General features: G+C 51.7%; 4 protein-coding genes across 14 annotated transcripts in view; 2 read left to right on the top strand and 2 right to left on the bottom strand.

The window, feature by feature from the left end:
* Positions 1-30: 30 nt before the first annotated feature.
* On the top strand, positions 31-7,325 carry DUS3L (dihydrouridine synthase 3 like). 4 transcript variants are annotated; one of them, XR_014685930.1, is made up of 13 exons: positions 31-117; positions 319-619; positions 1,050-1,634; positions 2,275-2,316; positions 2,393-2,545; positions 2,642-2,758; positions 3,111-3,176; positions 3,264-3,374; positions 3,996-4,092; positions 4,648-4,723; positions 5,023-5,211; positions 5,288-5,435; positions 7,134-7,325. XR_014685930.1 is itself a non-coding variant. In XM_084498480.1 (13 exons), the coding sequence occupies exons 1-13, from the start codon at positions 80-82 to the stop codon at positions 7,204-7,206; spliced, it is 1,977 nt and encodes a 658-aa protein (XP_084354606.1). In that variant the 5' UTR covers positions 31-79; the 3' UTR covers positions 7,207-7,325. The 4 variants fall into 4 exon arrangements, 2 of the variants coding, with proteins under 2 accessions (XP_084354606.1, XP_084354605.1); XM_084498480.1 differs by having other exon boundaries at positions 5,307-5,435; XR_014685931.1 differs by lacking the exon at positions 31-117 and having other exon boundaries at positions 187-619.
* A 765-nt stretch (positions 7,326-8,090) lies between these two features.
* On the top strand, positions 8,091-11,146 carry PRR22 (proline rich 22; the record flags this gene model as incomplete). Its single annotated transcript, XM_084499137.1, has 3 exons — positions 8,091-8,109; positions 10,022-10,105; positions 10,242-11,146. Exons 1-3 carry the CDS (start codon positions 8,103-8,105, stop codon positions 11,144-11,146), a joined length of 996 nt encoding a protein of 331 aa, XP_084355263.1. The 5' UTR covers positions 8,091-8,102.
* Positions 11,147-11,882: 736 nt separating this feature from the next.
* Positions 11,883-14,548, bottom strand: LOC311423915 (la-related protein 6-like). Of its 2 annotated transcripts, XM_084498491.1 has the most exons (4): positions 14,311-14,548; positions 14,000-14,176; positions 13,564-13,774; positions 11,883-13,317 (listed from the first exon to the last, which is right to left on the bottom strand). In XM_084498491.1, the coding sequence occupies exons 2-4, from the start codon at positions 14,164-14,166 to the stop codon at positions 12,310-12,312; spliced, it is 1,386 nt and encodes a 461-aa protein (XP_084354617.1). In that variant the 5' UTR covers positions 14,167-14,176; positions 14,311-14,548; the 3' UTR covers positions 11,883-12,309. The 2 variants fall into 2 exon arrangements, with proteins under 2 accessions (XP_084354617.1, XP_084354616.1); XM_084498490.1 differs by having other exon boundaries at positions 14,000-14,543.
* Positions 14,549-15,170: 622 nt separating this feature from the next.
* Positions 15,171-22,349, bottom strand: part of RFX2 (regulatory factor X2) — a 61,258-nt gene continuing 54,079 nt past the window's right edge. For all 7 annotated transcript variants that reach the window (XM_084498489.1, XM_084498483.1, XM_084498485.1 and 4 more), the window contains 6 exons: positions 21,998-22,095; positions 21,197-21,346; positions 19,515-19,723; positions 19,017-19,170; positions 17,342-17,384; positions 15,171-17,188 (listed from right to left, as the gene is read on the bottom strand). In XM_084498489.1, the coding sequence (XP_084354615.1) occupies positions 17,079-17,188; positions 17,342-17,384; positions 19,017-19,170; positions 19,515-19,723; positions 21,197-21,346; positions 21,998-22,095 (764 nt within the window). In that variant the 3' untranslated portion in view covers positions 15,171-17,078. The remainder of the gene's footprint in view (positions 17,189-17,341; positions 17,385-19,016; positions 19,171-19,514; positions 19,724-21,196; positions 21,347-21,997; positions 22,096-22,349) is intronic.

Consider the following 22,349-nt stretch of genomic DNA (forward strand, 5'->3'; position numbering starts at 1 on the left):
AAGGCACCCGGCCCCAGCCCGGCCTTTTATACCGACACCCGGTCACGTGACGTACGTCATCGCCGCGTGCGGCAACAAGATGGCGGCGGCGGCAGGGGTGGCTGCGGTGCAGGCGCGGTGGGTGCAGGGCTGGGGGCAGCGGCCCCGGGACTCTGTGAGGGCCCGGCTCGGGCCCTGGGGTCCTCTCGGTGGGGCGGGTTGGGAGCGGGCTGCGGCCCGAGGGGTCATCAGGGCTTCCCACCTCTGGTGCTGTTTTATGGAGTGTGGGAGCGGGACCGGGGACGGTTCAGGCTCCTCACGGGCTGTCTGGGGCTGCAGGTTCGTTGCCTCCAGGGAGCGGTTCCACGCCTACCTGAGGGCCAGCGGCGAGCATAGAGACGACGAAGAGGCTGAGGAGGAGGAGGAGGAAGAGGAAGAGGCTGGCAGTGAGCAGAGTGAACCCCCTGCGAAACGAGGGAGGCTGAGCGAGCATGGCCTGGGTGCAGAGAGCCAAGAGGGTGTTGGGGAAGGGGAGAATGTGCCTGCGGAGAGGAAGCGAGCCCGGGGGCAGAACAAGAGCAGGCCGTGCATGAAGCCGAACCACTACGAGAAGAGCAGGCTGTGCCCATCAGTAACACAGGTACGAAGTGGGGTCCTGCTCAGCTTTGCCCATGGGGGTTTGTTTATTTTTGGGTCTTGGAGAATGCATTCTGGAGGATTGAAGGCAGAGATTGAAGCAAACTCCCAGCAGGAAGGCGCTGAGGCAGAACTGCTTCAGTTGACTTGTTGGGAGAACGTGTAACAGGGTGAGGCTGAACAGGACAAGGCAGCTTTTCCAAGGCCATAAAGCTAAAACATCTCCTCAAGTACTCAGTATGCCCCAGCATGTTCCGGAGAGCAGTTCATGGCATTCCCAACATCATCCACGGCCTGACAGATGTTCACTGCAGTTTTGTCCCCTCTCCAGCCTGGGGTGGACCCAGGCTCACGTCAGTGGTGGTAGAAGGTACAGGCATGCATGTGTGCAGGTGGAGGGCAGAGGTTTTAATCTCCCCTTTTACTATTTTCAGGGCTGTGCAGATAAGTGCTACTTTGGTCCACGGTGTCGCTTCCTTCATGACATCAGTGAATACATGGCCACGAAGCCGGCTGACCTAGGGCACAGCTGCGTGCTCTTTGAAACCTTTGGCAAGTGCATTTATGGCATCACCTGCCGCTTTGCCAAGGCCCACCTCGGGGATGGCTACCAAAACATCATCAACACAGACCTGACCAAGCAGTGGGAGGGGAAATCACTGGTGAGAAACAACCTCTCCAAGGACCTCCAGCACCAGCTGCGCAAGAAGAAATTTAGCTTCAAGAAGGCTGATGAGTACCTCCGCAGTCTGGCCAAGCCCCACAAAAACGGTGGGAAGGGAGGCAAAGCCCTGGGGTGCTCTGCAGAGCATCTGGAGGCGTCCAACTGCACAATGCCCCAGGAAGGCCTGGGAGACACCCCAGAATGTCTGGTGCTACCAGAGGAGGGAGGAGATCCCAAACAAGCTGCCTTGCAGAGTCCCATCCCCATAGAAGGTGAGGGGGAATGTCCCATCAAAACAGCTGGCTTGGTGACAGATGAAGATATTGTAAAGCTGCGGCCATGTGAGAAGAAGAAGGTGAGCAGTGAGAGTTTGGTCAAGGGCTGCTGTCTCTCATATCCCTGTCTAGTGGTTGAGATTGTCCTTAGGAAGACAGAAGAGACAGCTGGGTGAGAGGCAGGCAGAGGACAGAGCTGCTGTCCCCATGTTAATGTCATGAGAGGGGAAAGGAGTGGGCAGGTGAGCTGTTGGGACCATGGCAATGTTATTGGAAGGGTGAGAACTGAGATGAGATTCAGCCCCTTGAACGTGAAGGAGAGTAGGAGCTGAGCTCAGTGAGGGTGGAAATGATCTGCAGGGAAAGCTGGGGCTGGTAGATCTGCGTGTACTTCATGGTGCTCTCCGGCCCAGTATCACCTCCTTCCCCTCACCTCTGTCATGGTGTCTGTTAGCCAGTCTAGCATCCTGCTAAATCTCGAACTGCTTTGAGTTTTCTCCAAGCTGAGCAGTGAAAACAATTGAGCAGTTAAAGTTTCTGGTTCTTCTACTGAAACGTCAGGGAACAGTTGAGGTTCTTGAACAAAAACAGTGATTTTCTGGGTTTCCACTGAGTTTTTTTCAAGGCAGGTGATAAAATCACTGATTGGAATCTCCTCTGGTTTAACCACTGCTGGTTCAGCTCTGTTAACATGCTCCTCCATCCCTGGTTATTTTCCAGTTGGAAATCCAAGGCAAGCTCTACTTGGCTCCATTGACTACGGTAGGTAACTAAGTCAAAATTCGACTTCACCACATTTGGAACAGAGCAAATCTCCTGATTAACCTGTCTCTTTCAGTGTGGTAACCTCCCTTTCCGAAGGATATGCAAACGCTTTGGGGCAGACATCACCTGTGGAGAGATGGCTGTGTGCACAAACCTGCTTCAGGGCCAGTCCTCTGAGTGGGCTCTCCTGAAACGGCACCACACTGAAGACGTTTTTGGGGTGCAGGTAACTGCTGTCATCTTGATAGCCTGACAGATGATATTTCAGTTCTGAGGAGAAAAGTTGCTGCTTGAACTCATACAAACTGTCCCCCTTTGGTAGCTGGAGGGAGCGTTTCCAGACACAATGACCAAATGTGCAGAGCTCCTCAACCAGACAATTGATGTGGACTTTGTGGACATCAATGTTGGGTGTCCCATTGACCTGGTCTACAAGAAGGTAAGATGTCCTGCAGCACGTCCTGTTTCTGTCAATAGATACTTGTCTTTTGCCTCATCACCTGCTACCTTATCTGCTCCTGCCAGTTTGATCCAGACCTTCCAATTCACTTATGGACTCCAGTGAGGAGGCCCATAAGCTGTTCAAAGAGCAGAGGAAGATTGGCTGTCTCTTCTGTCTGGCAGCAGGCAGAAGCCAGGAGGGAAAAAGGTGTCTTTGTTGTTGAAGCATCCCCTTCATCTGAGTCTGGAGAAGTTACAAGTTTTAGTTACATTTCCTAAGTGGAGGGCTGCTTCTTTGTGCAAGGAGACTCTGGTGCAAAGTCTTCACAGTGCCACCTTTCTTTCTCCAGGGAGGAGGCTGTGCTCTGATGACTCGGACCAACAAGTTTGAACAGATTGTCCGAGGGATGAACTTGGTGAGTCAGAGCACCTGCTATCAGCAGGAGAAAAGCTGGTAAAGCAACCTCCTGCCCCAGCCTGGCCTCACTCTGCCCTCTCTGCAGGTGCTGGATGTCCCACTGACCGTGAAGATACGGACAGGGGTACAAGAAAAGATTAATGTGGCTCATAAAATAATCCCCAAGCTCCGGGAGTGGGGAGCATCCATGGTGACGGTATGGGGTTACTTGCTGTGACATAAAGATTGTTGGCTGGTGTCTGGGAAGCTCTGCTTGCATATCAGCCTAGAGCACAATGTGGGGGTGACCTTACCTCTTCCCCACAGCTGACTAGCTCTTCCAAATACCTTTGATCATCTGTGTACTACCTTTTAGTGATTTCTTCTAGTAAGACAAATTCAAATGCTCATATATCTAGGACATTGTCCTCGATTGTCTTGAACCTTGTATCTATTACAAAAGGAGATGGCTGCTGCAGTGCTTTGAAACAGAAACTTCATTCAACTAAGCTACATTGTGGCAGGGCTGGGGACTCGCTTGCATGGGGATGAGTAGTTCCTACCCACAGTGAATATTCCGTTTCACTGCAAATTGTCACTTCTTGCTCTGGCTTGCAAATAGCCCAGTCACTACTCAGAAAGCTTCCAGCGCTTTCTCAGCCCTGCTAACCACTTCTGTAGCCCAGTCTGTTAGCAGCTGGCTGGACTGTACACCTAGAAGAATCCTTTACCCCATCCTGTTGGTGTTGCTTTTGTTGAAGCATATTCCTCCAGTGTTCGCGTCCTACTATACTTCCTTTGTGGCTTTTGGTGAGGTCTCTATAACTTCTTTCCCCAGCTTCATGGCCGGTCCAGGGAACAGCGGTACACAAGGGTTGCTGACTGGGACTACATAGCAGAATGTGCTAAAATAGCAAGCCCCATGCCTCTTTTTGGTAAGTGTTGCTGGTTTATTGGGTCTGAGATGTGCTGCAATATCTGGTTTGAAACATATTATTTTAAAAACACGCACAACAAAACACAGGCCCCCAAGGACATTCAGCCAGGGGGAAAGGTTGGAGTGTCCCTACCACTGCCCATGACTCCACAGAGGGAATGAAGTGTGTGAGTCTTGTGCGTTTCAGTTTTGCGGATGTGCTTGGGGCCAGAAGTGGTGAGGACTGAGCAAAGCAGGAGTGGAAGGGACAGGCAGGACACAAAACAACTTTTTAGCAGGTGCTTTCTCCTGTGGGCACCGTGGCACAGAGAGTCCTGGAGGGTAGGAGTCAGGAATGAAGAAGAAGAGAGGAGAAGGCTCTGTTCCTCGTAATGGGAACATTAATCAGAAACATTCCTGCAAGTCTCTAAACATGAGTCTTGGAGCCTCTTTGGACAGTGTGGCTCCTGGACACAGTGTCCGTTCTGAATTTTATCCCATGTCTGGATTATCTCATCTTGACTTGCCCTGGTGCATCGCTTTGACCTCTGGCTTCTCTCTCCCTTCTGCACAGGAAACGGTGATATTTTGTCTTTTGAAGATGCTAATCAAGCCATGCAGATGGGTGTTTCAGGAATTATGATTGCAAGGCAAGTGGCTGTACTTCTTCCCCTTTGCTTCTGGGCCCTGTTGATGCAGGAGTAAGAAATCAATTAAAAAATATCTAAACTAACACAAAACACGAGAAAAGTTTCCTCTTTGTGTAATTACTCTTTGAAACTTGGTACAGTCAGTGTATCTGTGGGAACTCATAGCAGCTTCCTGTTGAAATTGAAAGCTTTAAAGTAGCACTGGCTGGCAAATAAGAGCTGGAAAATCTTTTAAGTTGGTTGGCGTCTTCAGAAGCATCAGTCACAGGAATAACGATGCACATTTAATTTTGCTACAGAGGAGCGCTCATCAAACCATGGCTTTTTACTGAAATTAAGGAACAGAGACACTGGGATATTTCCTCCAGTGAGAGATTTGATATCCTTAAAGACTTCACCAACTATGGCCTTGAGCACTGGGGATCAGATACTCAGGGTGTTGAAAAGACCAGGAAGTTCCTGCTGGAATGGCTCTCATTTCTGTGCAGGTAATTGTGCCCAGCTGGGAGAATCTTTTCCACAGCAAGGCCACACCCTTTGAACAGCAGCACACAGTGTCATTAGCATTTATATTTCATTGTAGGTATATTCCAGTTGGATTATTAGAACACCTACCTCAGAAAATCAATGAGCGGCCACCTTACTACATTGGGAGAGACTATCTGGAGACGCTGATGGCAAGCCAAAATGTGGATGATTGGATTAAGATCAGGTAACAAAGCAATGCATTTCACTTAAATTGCTAGGTTGTGACATAGCAGAGCTCCACAAAGTCCCTGTGTCTGCATGCATCTGCCAAAGAGCAGTGATGACTCCTTCCCACAAGCTCAAGAGGCTATAAGAAATCAGCAAGGGTTAACTGGTGCTTTAATTGGAGGTTTTAAGCAAGCTTGGAGTTGCCATAAAGAGCTTTCAATCCCTGTGTCTGCCTCAGCAGCATTCAGTACCTGCTGCAAATCTAGAACAGCTGACCTCTCTCATGACACACTGTTCATCCTGGGACAATCGTAGGAACCAACAAAGGAGAGTGCAGTGATGGGATGGTCAGGCTTTCAGCTCTGTCTCTCTGCACTTTGTGCAGACAGTCCCACTTGGCCAGGCTGCACAGATGCCAAACAGGAAAGCAGCCCCAATCCCCAGTTCAGAAGAACAGAGCATATCCCCCATTTTTCAGCATCTAATTTCTGAGTTTATGCAACAGAATGCAGGCAACTGCTTTTCCCCACATCTATGAGACCTCAGGTACTGGCTGGGAAGTGACTTAATAAACTCACAGCCAGCTAAAATGAGAGCTCAGGCAGCACAGCCAGCTGCTATTTCCCATGTCATGGAAACAGATTAACAAAAATAGAGCATAGCTACAAGCTTCTCTATTTTTTGCTAATCCTCATCCATTTTGTTAGTATTGGGAACAGCTGCCTAAATGCAAATTACATTGAGTTTTAATCAGAATTTTAAAATGCCATTTTTCAAGCAGAACCTGCCCACACTAGGCTGTGCAAAACTTTGTAACCTGTGCTCTTTGCAGGGCCATGTAATAAACACAGCCATAAGAACTCACAATTTTGGATCAGATTAGGTTTATTTGTTAAAGCTCGCTTAGGAGCTGCTAAGGAGATTCTAACCCAAATCAGGAGTTCTCCAAGTCCTCTTTTGAGCTGTAGACTCACAGCTTCTCTCTATGCAATTATATGCCATGCTGGGATACTCTCTGCCGACATGTCTTATGGAAAGTTTTAGTGATGCTATGTTGAATGAGCATCCAGGAAATACATTAAGCCTCCTTGACTATACAGAAAATTACTCTGCACTGAAAACATAATGTGGGTTCCAAAGTGTGAAATAGTTGAAGTCTTAAGCTAGGATCACAGAATTTTCTAGGTTGGAAGAGACCTCAAGGTCATCGAGTCCAACCTCCAACCTAACGCTAACAGCCCTCCACTAAACCATATCCCTAAGCTATAACTCACAATAGCACTGGCTTACATCATTTTAGGATCCAACCTTAATGCTTTTTGGCACTAACAGAGTTTTGGCTCTGCACAAGCACAGCAAGAGGTGGGGAGGAGCTTTCAGAGGCTTGTGTTGATTCTAGGCATGTGGTTGCCAGCAGTGAGGCTGGCATTTGGATCACCAAACTTAGAAACCCAGTTTGGCATTGACTCTCAGTGACTCCCCAGCAGCAAGGGCATTGCCAATACATGGAGCTTGCATCCCTCCCGTGCTGTGGTTCAGGTTAAAGCTCAGTGCTAGGGCAGTTGCATGCAGCAACACTTCACATTTTCAGGAAGGTAAAAGCTTGATTTGGATACGTGTGGCTGTAGTAACCATTGCTGTAGAGCCAGGGGGCCATGCAGGTGGGTAGCAGTGGCTCTGCTGTACTAACATTACTTTTTTTTTTTTCCTTCAGTGAGCTGCTTCTGGGACCTGTTCCTACCAACTTTACCTTCCTGCCTAAACACAAGGCAAATTCCTACAGATAGGACTGATGAGGCTGTTTCCTATGGCATCAAGTCAAGGGAAAGCATTAATATGGTGGGTGTTTGCAGAGCAGGTTGCTCAGCTACGCAAAGAAATGAAATAAAGTTTTATGTTTTTAGAAGTGTGGTGGCTTTCTTGCCCTGAGCATCATTGCCTGCCACAAGTTGCACAGCAGATGGCCTTGCACTTGTGTAGTCTTGCAGCCAGAGGTGCCTCACTGACAGAGCAATCTGTTTAATTAACAGGATACAGGCCAGAAGAGATCTTCAGCCTCCAGTTCACAGTGGGAGTTGTCCCAATCACCCCACTCCACATGCTCTTCACATTGTGGGAGCAAGAGGCCTCTGTTCCTACCAGGATATCCTTGGTAGTGCCAAATCCTTGTAGGGGGAAGGGTTGTACTGACACAATCCCTAGGGGTCCTGTAGATAACAAACAGACCCAGTGTCCCAGCATCTGATATTGTGCAGAGTTCTGTCCCTTCCTGGGAGCAGGCACAGGCACTTGCCATTTCTTGGATGTCAAGTGCCATGGGGAAGCATGGCGCCTCCAAGGGCTTTGCTGGGGGAGGGGGATGCAGAGCTGCTGTTTTTTCGTCAAAAACATTTCATCCTTTTTGTACAAAGGATGAATGAAAGCAGGGTGAGTGACACCGCATACATGACCTTCCCTAGCTCCCTCAAGGTCTTTCTCTAGGTTTGGATCACTTGAATGAACACAGCATGTGAAGGCTGCCAAGTAACAGAAAACAGCCACAAATGTACTCACTCTGTGGCATGAGGACTCACTCCATGGATGCAGCGTGTCAATGAGGGGCAGCCACAAGCCAGACAGCACATGTCCATGACAGCTCAGCTGAAGCAGCTTGTTCCTTTTCCTCCTAAAAAGCCTGCAGCTCATGCAAGGTAGAGCCATGCACCACAACAGTGGGTATTTCTTTCATGCTCAAAGAACATAGCTGTTTGAATGAGCTTCCTGAGCAAGCAGTGCTGAGTGGTTTTCCTGGTGGTGATGAGCAATGTTCACATGCTGCCTGGCATCGTTCTGCCACCAAGGAGCTCTGGCAGAGCTGAGGTTCAGGGCTCACAGGGCAGCGGAGCAGGTGGGAAGGAGCATACAGACCCCATTAGCTTCCCCATGGGTGGGTACAGCCTCACTGGACAGAAGGAAACAGAATGGGACCTCCAAAAAATGTCTTTTGAAAAGCCACAGCTGCAAAATTTAAGCCAGGCAATCCTCACAAGGTGCCTTGAGCTGGGAGCACATGGGGAGCAGACACATTTAGGGGCAGTGGGTTCAAGGGCAGAGACAGGGTGGGAGGACAGGTGGCCTGTGGCAGAGCCCAGTGCTCCTGGGCAGCTTTCCAAGGCAACTCTTGCTCAGCTGACACTCACACACTGATGCCAAGGCTCGCACCAAAAGTCATTAAATTAATGACATCCCTGTCCCAGCCTACATGGGAAACCTGTGCACCCATGTGCCTGGTGGAGGCTCTGGGCACACTGGAGGGTGGAGGCTGGGCAAAGTGGCAACAACAGACTTCTTAACCCAATGTCGCTCTGTGCCAGGCAGCAAACATCCCCACCAGCTCCACAACATCCTGGAACCCTAGATGGGGCTCCACACACAGCCCCAGACACGCACAGCCCTGCAGTGGGTGCAGCACCTGCGGGACCCTCTCGGACGTGTCCCCAGCGCTGCCTGGCTCACCCTCAGCAGCCCACAGCCCCTGGCACAAAGGCTGTGACAACACCTTCGTTTGTCTTAGTTCTGCAGCAAAACTTTTGCTACTCGATAGGGGCTTCATCTGGGGCACACGGGTTCACAAGCACATTGAAAAGAAAAAAAGTGAGGAAGGAAAAAAAAAAAAAAAGGCAGCACGCGAAGAGGGAATAAACAGCATCTTCAGAAATATCTTCCAAAAGAAAGAGAGTGGTTTCCATTTCACAGCCAGTTTACCAACAATCTTGAGCACCCGTGGGTTCGCACAGGGCAACAACCCCCTCCAGCACACCCAGGCAGGGGAGGACCAAAGCTCTCGGCACCGCAGCCGGGCCGCCGCTGCACAAAAATCAGCAGCAAATGGCAAATGCAGGGAGAGGACACAGCGGCTGCAGGGCGCTGCTGCTGGGGACTTCACCAGCATTCCAGCAGCTGCAGACAGTGCGAGCGCTCCATCTCCCGGCCGCGCCGCGCCTGCACCCGCTGGGAGTGTCCCCAGGTTGAGCTCTGCCGGGCCATGGGTGCCCTCTCCCCCGCTCCGTCCCCACGCCCCGGACCTTACCAGGCTGTTCCTGTCCCCAGCAGCCCCGCGCTGTCCCCACGCATCCCGCTGCAGACCCCAAAGGAGACTCACAGGTTGCTCCGGGCTGTATTTCATGAGGGCAACAAGCCCCAGGCTCTGCCCTATTAGCACCCTACAACTGCCTGCAGGTGTGGGGGCACCACGGCCCCGATTAACCCTTTCTCTCCTTGGGGAAGTTGGGGGGTGGGGTTGGAACACGGCAAGCCCTCACAGTCCTTCCTAGGAGACCCACAAACAGAAGCAGCCAGACCCTGAGTCGTAACCAGCCATGGCGCTGCCAGCCCCATGGCACCCACGCCGCGGCCACCAGCGCCCCCAGGCACCCTGGCCCCTTCAGCCATTCATCCTCACCCAAAACTTCTACCCTGCAGGTAGGGTCCGGCCCTGCAGCCCACAGATGCCCGATGGCAAACTTTGCATCCCTTCCTCCATCGCATCCTGCCCTCCTCCTCTTGCCCCCACCCTGGTTCGGGAGGTGACTGATGGTGGTTCCTTGTCTCTCTCTCTTCCAGGCTTGCCTAACCCCAGACTGGAGCACCCCTTCCAGGCACCCCCAGCTATGGTGGCACCCAGTATGCCCCGGGCCCCCCCTCCAGGTTTGGTGTCCCCGTGTCTCCAACAGTGTATGGGCTCAGCAAGCCCAGGGCAGCCTGGGGAGGGAGGAGAGGGGGATGTCCAAGGAGCATCCCCCCCCATTCCCCAAGCTCCTACAGCTCCCACCTGACCCCGCAGGTCTCCAGATGGCTCCATGCGGCTGCTTCTTCGACCCCCGCGTCTTCCACATAGAGTGGACCACCACCAACCTCCCCTCACCAGCAACCTTCACGCTCGTTGGCTCCGCTTCGCTGCCCAGCACTGCCCCACGGGGTCCCCAGAGCTGCGAGGCATCCCCAGCCTGGGTTCCCCCCCTGCAGCTCTTCATGCCCTATGACCCTCAGGGAAAGGTGGCGGTCCCTGCTCCCCCAGTGATGCCACCATCCTTCCCCAGCTTCCAGCACCTGGAGGGTCAGCTCCAGCAGATGAAACTCTCCAGCACAGCTGTCCCCATGGAGGCATCCATGGGTGGGGGCACCCCCCTGGGTAGCAATGACCCTGAGGACAGCAGCATCCCCCTGAATGGTGACAACCCTGCTGATGGTGACGCAGCCCTGGGCAACTCCATCATTCCTCATACCCAAGCAATGGGACATGCCCCAGAGAGCCCCATGTCGCTGCCTGAAGAGGTGCTGCTGGAGGAGGCCATGAGGCTCTTTGACTGTTCTCTGGGGGCAGGGGAGTGCAGCCAGGACAGTCCCAGCAGTGTCCCTGTACCTGAGGACCCCAGTGACACCAACAGCTCCAACCCCTGCTATGATATCAGCTCGCTCTGGCTGCCCGAGGAGATGCTCTCCTCTGACTACAGCATCCCCGAGGCCTCCAATGCCATCCTGAGCATGGAGCACCTTGAGGAGATCAGGCTGAACCTGGAAGAGCCACAGTGGGACCTGCCACTACTGCTGTCACCACAGGACAACGCATTTCGTCCCAACACCAAGCTGGAAAAGCGAGGGAAAAAGCGGCAGAACAGATCATTGCCAAAAAAAGGCAGCAAGCCCAAAGCCTCCACAGCCAGTGCTGGGGTGGGAGGGCAGCACTAAAGCCATTGTAGGGGTGGGAGGGACTGGGATAAGGAGGAAGGGGATAAGGATGTAGTAGGGTAGCTTTTGTCTCTCCCCCCCCAAAAAAAAAGTTAATTATTCAGAACTTCATAGGACTCCATGCCTGTGGGGGTGGAGGAAATGCAGAGACAGCAGGAAATGGCAGAGGTACAAAATCAACACTGAGCCCCAAATGAGAGCCACCAAACCATCCCCAGGATGAAGCCATAACCACCAAGGCAGACAAATGTAGAAGGTGGACCTCCCAGTCCCTTTGGGAGGGGGGACCTCTTTGGTGGGACAGGCCAGGACAGACAGGTACATGCAGGACTCACAAACACAGCCCCACATTGGAAGTAGCATCCCCAGTGCCGCACTGAGCCCCTGGAATGAGAACAGGGGAAAAAATAAATAAATAAATGCTGTACTGCCTTCACATTGAGCACAGCCAGTATCCTCTCTTGTAGGGGCAAGGGTCAATACAAAGCCCTTATAGACCTCAAGGTAATTCCCATTCTTGGGTCCCACCAGACTCAGCTCCAGAGCCTGGCTCATCCTCACTGCTGCAGGAAAATAACCCCAAATGACCCAAAGAATGGCAAGGGATGGAGTTGCTGGCAGGCAACTCCCTTCTTCCCTTGTCTGGCTGCACCTTGGACAGCCACAACACCAGGAAAGTAAGGAAAAAGACATCAAGGAAAAAACATCCTAAATAAATCACTGCCACAACCAGAAATTGCCTGGAAACTTCATCTCACTTTATTGAACATTTCACATCCGAGCTCCACAACCTTACACCAATGCATGCAACAGCACCTTCAGGAGGCAGCACTGTCCTGCCATGCTCATGCAGGAGCTCTCAGTGTCCCCATTGTCACTGGCCCCAGGGACATGGGGGGACCCAACATGACAGAATCCCGGCAGCATCACCCAGAGCTGGCCTGGGCCCTGGCAGGAGTGGTGGCTGCTGGCCTGAGCATGGCACTGGGTTCTTCTGGTGCTCAGTGTCTCAGCTCACACCCTGCTCTGCCCTGAGCATCCTCACCCCCAAAACAGCTGCACTGCCACCGCCCACAGCTCTCTGGGCCACAAAGTTATTCTTCTTGACACAATAAGGAAAAACAAAACCAAAAATAATCCCCAAACCACAACACAAAGGAGTCTTAGTGCTTGAGGACAAGTTTTCCTCTCCCAATGCTTTTGTAGAAGCCCTTGGTGCCATCAGGCCCATGTGGCAGGCGAAGCACACCAGCACAGAGGCCGAGGGACTCTGATACCTGCTTCACAGCCAGGGGATTGCCAGGAGGTGATTTGGCATCCAGAGAGGGGCCAGGGGTTGTGCTGCCACCCCAGGGCGTCCACGCACCTACCCCGCTCCCCCAGCCAAAATCGAGGCCCTGGGAGCTCTCAGGGCTGGAGCCAAGGCCAAAGCAGCCACCAGTGCTCAGCTCTGTGGTTAGTGGAGGAAAGACCTTGCTGGCGAGGAGCGATCTGGCAAAGGTGCTGCCAAAGGAGCCAGGCTTGAAGCCACTGTGGCCATCAGGCCTGGAGGGCGTTGAGAGGAGGAGAGGCAACGAGGCCTGGGCCGTGTCTGACTCCAGGGAGCTGCATAGCAAGGAGTCCTCAAGGCTGTAAGGGAACATCTCAGCCGCCGCTGCCTGTGCCTTCCATCCCAGCGTCTCCTCCACTGCCACTGCCTCCCTCTCAGTCACACTTTTCTTTGAGCCCTTCCCTGAGAGCCGTACCACCCGTATGCTTGCGGAGCCAGGGCGGCTCAGGTCCTCAAAGGCCCTGCGGGCACTCTCCAAGCTCTCGTACTCCACCAGTGCACAGCAGCGACTCAGCAGCTCGGGGAAGCGCACTGTGTATTTCCGTACATCTGAGGGCAGCTTCCTGCCCGGCCGCAGGATGCGGATGGAGGCGATTGCACCAAAGGGGCTGAACATCCTCGTGATGGTCTCGATGAAGTTCTTCTGGAGTGGCAGCAGCATACCCAGCTCCTGAGGCAGCGGGTCCCAAGCCAGAAGCAATTTGCTGGGGGGGATGCTCAGCAGGGACTCTGGGAGGGGGACCCGCCGCCTCACTTTGGTGCCCTCCTCATTCACTTCCAGCAGCTCCGAGAACTGTAGGGCGTAAAGTGTGAGCCGCCAGTCGCGTGTCAGGTACTTCACCTGTGGTGAAAAGGAGGCTGCTGCATTCCCTGGCAGTCCAGGCAGGCTGCAGCCCCCTCACCCCAAAGTCACAGCAGGGCAATGTCGCCCTTCACCCAACTACTGCTGGGGATTAGAGAAGATTCCCAAGGACCCCAGTAATAAGCCACAGCTCCCCTGTACTCCATGCCACCAGTGCTTCCTCACAGTGCTCTCATCCAACTAAGGCCTCCACGTGGAGGCTGCCTCCTGCCATAACCAGCCTACCTTCTTGAAGGACGTGAGCAACTTGATGCTGACAAAGCCCATCTTGTTCTTCTGGACGTGCTTCAGGAGGAAGGCATCCTTGGCGAGGTTCTCGTCAGAGAGGTAGAACTCTACCTGGGACACAATCCTCCGGACCAGCTGTGGGTCAGGGACAGAGTAGCTGCAGTCGAACAGGTCAGCACCCAAAGCATTGCTCACATCACAGAAGCTCCTGGGGGAGCAACAGGGACACGGGTGTGAATTGGTGGCCTTCAGGATGCACGGCACCGCCCTGTCCCAGCAGCAACAGCACAGGTGGCAAAGGTGCCAGGAAGGCCTAGGCCCATCGGCCTGGGAGCCACAAACCTAAACCCATCCCAGATAAGGGTCTTGGGATAAGCACAAAGCAAGACTAGGGCTCACCCCCACACACACACACATCCCCATGGCCACACACCCACTGAAGCTCTTGAAGAAGTCATCCTGGCCGAGCAGGGCGAGTGAGCGGCTCCGAGATGGAAGGAGATGCAGCCCAGGGAAGGAATTTCTTTGCGCTGGCAGAGTGGTGCTGCAGCCAGGCTGGGAACCGAGCCCCAGGGCCACCACAGAACTACGCGATGACATGGTCCTTCATCTGGGACACCACACAGAAGGGTGGTGCTGGGGTGGTTTCTGGTCACAGGCAGCCCCAGGGCAGAGCACAGCCCCTGGGCGGCAGACCCAGCCAAGGGATGGGGGAGAGGGGGCAGCCCTGTGCCGTGCCCTTACCCGCTTGACACAGTAGAGGGGAAGAGTGGGAAGTCCTGGCACTACATCCTAGAGAGCTGCAGGCAGCAGACCCCCAGCCCTCCCACCTCCAAACTAAGGCTCCTAAAAGACAGAGGAGGAGGAGGGAGAAGAAAAGAAAAAAGAGAAAGAAAAACCCCTGGGGGGTTCTCAGGCTGCTGGTTTATAAAAGCAACTGACCAGAAGGGGCCCAGCAGTCAGGACCATGACTGGCTGAGCCCCACGAAGTGCCAGCTGAAGCATATCTGAGGGTTAAGCAGCTCCAGCTGAGCCCCATGAGCTCTGCAGGTGCTGGGATGGGGAGGCAGAAGAGGGGCAGGCAGGACCCCACTGCAAGAGGCATCTCAGCTCCAGCCTCAGTTTCCCTGTCTTGTGCAGGGACAGTAACAAACACGCACAAGGAGGGTTCAGCCCTGGGCAGTGCTCAAGCTCCTAGTGCTGCCAGGGTGACAGACAAAGGTCTTCTGCCTTTTACCCCATGCCAATGAGAGGAAGCAGAAAATCCCCTAAAAAGGGTTGAAGCCTGGGCCATGCAATCCCCAGGAGGAGTGACACCTTGGGGTAGGATGGCCCACGGCTTCAGTAAGAGGTGGGGAAGGAGGCTGGGGATGAAACTCATCCCTATGGCTTACGCCTTTGATAAGGGCTGCCCACCTCTTGATGGGGCCTGATCCAGCTGCACCTTAGCCCATCTGTCCAGAGGGAGAGGGAAGGGAGCGAGAAGAATGCAGGGAGCCTTCCCCTTCCTGAGGCATTAGAGCAGGAATGATCCCGTCCTTAATCGCATCCCTGTTCCCCACCTCCTTTCAGTGATTAAAGAAGAAATGGGACCACCACAACTATTGTACAGGCCTGAGCATTTCATATATGTTTATTGCTATTCAGGTTTAGTTGGGAATTTTGTGCACGTGGAGTTTAGGTGGTTATCCAGACTCCTTGCACGGTGCGGCACTGTTCCAGAGCATCTTGCTTGCATGTCCGTGGTGAGCAGGAGGTGGCTGGCTTCAGTCGGTAGGGGCTGCAAAGAAGAGCCAATGCACCAGCTGGAGTTTTCACACTCTGTGGGAGCAGGGGAGTATAAGACTTGGTTGCTCAGTTGTTTTTTTTGACCATTTGATCTCATCGGCAGGATCTGAAGTGCAGACACTGACCCAGGGAGTATTCATTGTCATTATTTACAAATATATCCAGCTTTCTCATTTGTCTCCTGCTACTTTGATATGAGACATTTACAGACAGACATCACCCTGACAGACAACAGCACAGGACAGTAAGAGGGAAAGATGTGCCACTGTACACGCTTTCTTTTTACTTTCCATTAGCATTTTTTTTAAAGTGTCACAAGTACCTTAGTACCACTTTGAATGAGTAAATATTATATTTGGATAGAATATACTCTGATATGCAAATGTACACGAGGCCCCTGGAAAAGCTTACATCAAATGCTGTATAAAACATCATTACAAATAATTATAATAAAAGCTATTTATGACACAGCCTTTATTCAGACAGGTTTGCCCTGGGGCTTTGTTTTTGCAGTTTGGCTTGATGACAGCCCCCCCACCAGCCCCACCATTAGCGACCACATGGACCTCATGGAATTAGAGCCCTGCCTCAGCCCTGCAGGAGCCAGTGCAGCAACAGCGTGGGAGCAGGAGAAGCGAAGCAGCAAGGGAAACGCCACTGTGGTGCTGAGCATGGTGCTGGCCAGGGCCCACAGAGAGCCCCTTGCTGCTGCAGGGCCAGGGCTGAGCACTGCAGGAAGCAGGCACACTGCCTGCCCTAAGGCACTGCGGTCGCACACCCCTCGCCCACTCCCTGGACACAGGCCCACTATTTTTGCAAGACTTCAAGCAAGAATTGTACAGAACCTGCTGGGAGCTCAGGGTGTGGGATCATCCCTTCTGCATGGGTACCCTGGTGAGGATGGGGATACCCCCATCTCATGGTCATGGGCATCAGAACCAGCTTTGTGGCCAGCTGCTGCGTCCTCAGAGTTCTTTGGTATCTTGAGTTGGCCTGACAGTGTCCCAGGATCATTCACAGATGGAACACACAGCTGGCAAGACACAGGTGCAGTGGGGAGTGCTCGTCCCATAGTCCCATAGTCCAGAGCATGTCGTGCACTGCTCAGCAGGGACCAGGTCACGGCACAGCCTGGAGTCCCACGGGTGGGTTCATGAGATGCACAGTATGTGTGTGCCCAGCACAAACGATTTGGCAAAGTCAGAGCCAGGACAGCATGTCTTGAAAGTCTGTAGGAGAAGGGTTAGGCATTTTTCCTTCGTCTTGGGCACTGATTGGTTCAATTTTGTATCACAGTGAAGTCTGAGAAGTGGGGAAGGAACCCAAACCACCTTCCCTGAAAGAGAAAGCCTCATGTGCCCCTCCATCATCCCCCCGTTTGGCTGGGCACAGCCTCTCCTCACCAGGCACATCCAATTCATCATGAACCATGTAGGCTTTCCACTCTCTTTAGCAGACTTTTACCTTCACTCTCCACTCAGCAGCCATGCTACTGCTGCTGCTGGCAGAGAGCAGGGGGCAGGCAGGCGTCCATCCCATGCACTCTTCGCACACGGATGAAGCACAGCCCCCTCCCACCGCCCACCCCGGCTCACCACCCACAGCCCTTCCTCAAACAGCAGTAAACATATAGAGAAACTAAGAGGCACTAGTAGCGCAGACCCGGGGAGACTCAGGCTTGCAGATCAAACCTCGTCCAGCCAGAGAAAAGCCAAGTCCCCGTGTTAGATCTCCTGTAGCGAGTGGCCAGTGTCGCTGCGTTCTCGCTTCACAAGTGGCTCCCCCATGCTCCGGGAATCCGTGTCCACCTCACTGCCCAGATCACTGATGTCATCTGCAAAGGACAGGGCTCAGATTCAGAGCGGTCCCTAGGGACAAGAGGTCCTTTTTCCCAATGGAGTGGGGTGGAAGAGCAAGCACAAGGTTCCCCCTCCCACAGTGACTCAACCCCGGCCCCACAGGACTTCCCTCAAGGGAGAGGAGGTACCTTTGTCCAGCAGTGTTGGGGACATGGATGTGAGGTCACTGAACTGAAAGAGAAAGGTGTTACAAGTTAAGTGAGGATTATGGACACCCAAGGCACCTGCTGGCATCTGTTTCCAAGCAATTCTAACAAACAATTTAAGCACTCAGGAGAAACCACAAGCAGTGCCAGTGGCAAAAAGCAGAAACAAAAACAACCACTTATTTTGGGGATAAGTCTGCCGCTCTCATTTAAACCTCTGGGCAAATATACAACACAAAAATCCAGGACAGGGTCAAGTTCTTGGAAAAGGGCATAAGGAGAAAGTGTTCTGTCTCCCACGTCATGATCAAGTGCTGCCACAAACCCCTGGCCAGGGCACTGCACAAGGATGTTGCCACTTCTCCAGCTCTCTGCACATCAGGCAGCTGCTCAGATGTGCCAGTTTTCACCCGTCCTGGATTCTACCAGCACTCCAACTCCACACAGCTCTATGCAAAGTCCTTTCATTCATGCCAGGAAAGTGCTTTGGCTTGCAAGGCCACGGTACCAAGTGATACCAGAGAGCTGGTGACATATTTGGTTCTGGAGATGTGTTGTCTCCCTCTGTGGTAAGGTCTGAAACTAAAGTACTGTAACAATAATGCTGGAAAGTCATGCAGCGTTGAGCAGCAGAAGGAACTGAAGACAGCAGGAATTTTGTGAGCAATGGAAATGGAAGAATGCAATTCAGTGTCTTTTGCTAGGAAGAATCAGCCTCCTCCTGGAGAACAGAAATACTGCAAATGTTTAATGAAGGAGAAGCAAAACCTAAGGGATGAAAGCCTCCCACAGCTAGGTCTTGCTGGAAGCTACTCTCTTGTTTTCATGTTTCTTTAATATCAATGAAGACAGAGGTTTTGCAGGGAATAGTGGGAACAGCAGGGATAGTGGGAATTCACATTCACATTCATTTCTTCTTTCCATGGAAAGAGGAAAACAGGATGAGCTTCAAGGAGCAAATGAGATCAGTTTTAATCTAACAGTAGTTTCTTTATTGCTTTCACGGGTTGACCTTTTAAATCTGGGCATTTCAGAATGAAAAGTTGAAAGCAGCTAGGCAGGACAGGACCTGTTTGCAAACCAGACACCATGCTTACTGTCTGACTTGTAACGAAAAAAATAGAAATAAAAATAAAAAACTGAAAAGCCAAACACCTATCATTTATTCCTCTTCTTCACATCAAAAATTGAGAGAGTGGCTGACTGTGCATGTAGCTCTGGGGTTTGCAGAGAGGTCTGAAGAAGTTACATGCACAGAGCCAATGAAAATTGTAGGGAAGGCAAATTTTGGACATTTTGCTTTTGGTTAGGTTTTGTGTTTGATGCGACTTAGCTATGGCAGGACCCCTAAAATCAGGGTTGGTACCCAAAGATTACAGAGAGAAGTGGGTAGGTCAATTTCCTCCCTCCTCCAGGCCTCTGAATCCCAGCTGATGCTCATCTGCCCCAAAAAGCATCAGCTCAGGTTTTACCAATCCATGAGAAAAGATGCTCAGGTAGCTGGATCCTTCTGCCAAGCACTCAAAATACCTCAGTAAATCCTTCAGCAAAGATGGTTATAAAACATGTTCAGGGCACAGTGCTGTTTGTGAACCAGTTATGCCCCTTTATGCACTGCTTAGTTTGGGTTTGTTACTAGGGAATAAACAATTCTCACCTCTCCCATTACGGCAATTGGCGTCTCCCCTGTTGCCTGGGCAACACGATGCTCTACCAGATAAAACATGTATTCATCATAGAGCAGGCGAATCAGGTGGAAGGAACCAAAGCTGGCAGCACTGCGCAAGGTGAGGTCACGGATCACCATGGAGCTGGAGAATGGACAGGAAACAAAATATTTGGGATGTGCTTTACACTTGCATCGTGGCTGATGTGAAGTTTTTGACCCTGAGGGTACTATGGGACATGGTGCTCTATTTCTAAAGAGTATCAAAAGCACTTTAAGAAATAAGTTGATGGAGCATCCTATCCCCATCCCAAAAGGATACAGGTGACAACACTCCTGTCTGCACCAGGGCAGAGCAACAGTCAACCAGAGTTTCATGGGTGTAAAGAACTTGGCTTTGGCTTTTCAAGAAACATATTTACATGCTCTAGGCATGTAAATATGCCCTAGTGCCACAGAAATATCCCCAAAATGAGAAAGAAAATGTACCTATAGAAAGACCATTTCAACAGGAACTGCCTGGCTGCCTTTGGGAAGCTGGGACTGCCCTCATGATGCTTCAGGACTTGAGTAACGACATTATCCAACCAACTAGCCCACTGGTCCAGGGAGCTCTGCTGCTGCAGAGTGAGCTTGAAATCCTGCTCCAGCTTCTGTACCATGCCTTCCTCGCACTGGCATACCCATGAGGCTTGCTCCTGCTCGGGAAGAAGGGCTGACAGTCACTCATGCAAAGACTTCTATTCTACAGTTTTTGGTACTTCCCAGCCCAGGAATTTAACTTCATTTCTAGTAGGCAAGGACTCCAAACCAGCTCTAAAACGCATCTCCTCCAACCTGTCCTGATGTAGTGGGTTTACGTGGCAAGATTTTGGTAGCAGGGGGCCATAGGGGTGGCTGCTGTGAGAAGAATCCAGAAGCTGCCCCATGTTAGATAAGGGCCCTGCTGCTGACCAGAGCCAGGCCAATAAGTGATGTTGTTTGCACCTCTGTGAGAGCATATTTAAGAAAAGGAGGGAAAAAAAAAAACAACTGCTGGGGAACAGCAGCTGGGAGAGAGAGAGGAGTGATGAACAGCCTTGCAGGCACCAAGGTCAGTGAGGAAGGAAGGAGAGAGGTGTTCCAGGTACCAGAGCAGAAGTCCCTTGCATCCTGTGGTGAGGACCACGGTGAAGCAGGTTGTCCCCCTGCAGCCCATGGAGTACCACAGTGAAGCGGGGTTCCACGCTGTAACCCATGGAGGAGACCATAGTGGAGCAGGTGGCCCTGCACAGACAGAGGCTGCAGCCTGTGGAGGACCCCTGGCAGGAACAGATTCCAGGCCAGAACTGCAGCCTGTGGAGAGGAGCCCACGCAAGAGCAGGGGTTTGGGGTGAGCTGCTGCCCGTGGGGGACCCAGGTTGGAGCAGTTTTCTCCTGACAGATGGACCCCGTGGTATGGACCTATATCTAGACCAGTTCTTGAAGAGCTGCAGCCTGTGGGAAGCCCCTGCAGGATCAGTTCGAGAAAGACAGCATTCTGTGGGAGGGACCCCACAGTGCAGGGGAAGAGTGACCAAGAAGGAGCAGTGGAGACGAAGTGCTGTAGACTGACCACAGCTCCCATTCCCCCCCATTCCCCCATGTTGCTCAAGGGGAGAAGGTGAAAAAGGGCGGAGGGGGACAAGGTGTTTTTGTTTTCTTTCCGTTGTTTCTCACTTCTCTAGCTTGTTAGTAATAGACAATAAATCTTACTATCTCCCTACTCTGAGTCTGTTTTGCCCATCACGATAATTGTTGTGTGATCTCCCCATCCTTATCTCAACGCTTGAACCCTTTGTGTGGTATTTAATTCCCTTTCCCTTTGAGGAGGGGGAGTGAGAGAATGGCCATCGTGGAACTCGGCTGCCCACCCAACTAAAACCTCCACACCTGACCACAGTACAATATTATTATTAGAACTATATTATTGTTGGTAGTAACACTTATTACAGAAGTTTCTTAGTACTTTCTGCACTGTCTGCAATGAGATGGCAGACTTACCTGGACAAGTAACAGCAAAACCTTATGTTAAATTGTTTACCTAATTGCTTTTTTCATATTGGAAATAAGATGCTGTTTAGTAGCAAATGGCCTCATTAGAGAGTCCCAGTTCTTGGAAGCATGGCCTGGGAAAAGATACTGTAAGTTACCTGCACATTGGCAAAGTCAACCCGATTGAGATCACTGAGCATCTGGTTTATCTGGGAAGTGTTCTGCAGCACCGCACGAGCAGCCTGAGCCAGGTGGTTCAGGGATGTGTATCTCCGTAACGTCTGTGCAAAGGCACTAACTACCCCAACCTGCAGCAGAGCAGAGCACACAGGACACCATGACCAGGATGCTGTGGTTCTCAGGGACAAACTTTTCTCAACACTGAGCTCAAGCATGCAGCACACATCAGCTGGCATAACCTGCACAGTCTCACCCACCCTGCTGTCTAACATGCAGACACGCACTCCCCAACAGCACTTTTGCAGTGTCTACTGCATCTTGAAAAACAGCCTCTGCATTTCTTTTTCTTTAAAACTAGAAGATTTCACATTCTGCGTCCCACATTGGTAAGCTAGGGACAGGCTACCAGAATCCATGGTGTTATGAGAGAGGGAGTAGGAGCCTTATATTCAATCTCTGCAATGCCATTCAGTCTGTGAGGTGTCCTGCACTTTCTAGTAGGAGATTATCATTCCAGTGCAAAGATTTTCTTCCAGAAAGCCTTGTCTGCAATTTCAGGGCATGGGGATGGCTCAATAGACAGAGCATCATTGGCCTCTGTTACAAAAGAATTGCCCCACCTCTCTCCCGCTCCTGGTTCAGAATTATTCATTACACTGTGTTAGTTTGGAGTACACGTAGCCAAACCCCAGTAGTGATTTCCAATCACTGTGGGAAAGCTCAACATGCACACACACTCAGTTCATCTCCCTGACCTGCAACATGCTCCTTCTGCTTACCTTTGTCTGGACAATCTTGGGGGGGAATTCACTCATTGCATTCATCAGCCACCCTTCCAAACTCTTGGCAAAATTACGGATCGCCTGTGTAAGTGTGCCTGCAAAGAAGTCTGCAGAGTTACAAAGGCTGTTCCACATTGTCTTTTATAAACCGCTTTTCTAGCTCAGGACTGCTGTGGAAAGCACAGCCACTGATTTGGTAGCTGCAATCTCAATCCAGCATCCTGGAAATCAGCCAGGTCCCAAAATGCAGTCATACAGTTCCTTTTCTTATTTGTGGCTCAGCTGAGCAGTTTCCAAATGTTGAGACATGCTCTTTAAAGACACACATGTGCCCCAGCATGCAGACTGA

This window comes from Aythya ferina (genome assembly GCF_964211825.1).
Source record: "Aythya ferina genome assembly, chromosome: 26".
NCBI lineage: Eukaryota > Metazoa > Chordata > Aves > Anseriformes > Anatidae > Aythya > Aythya ferina.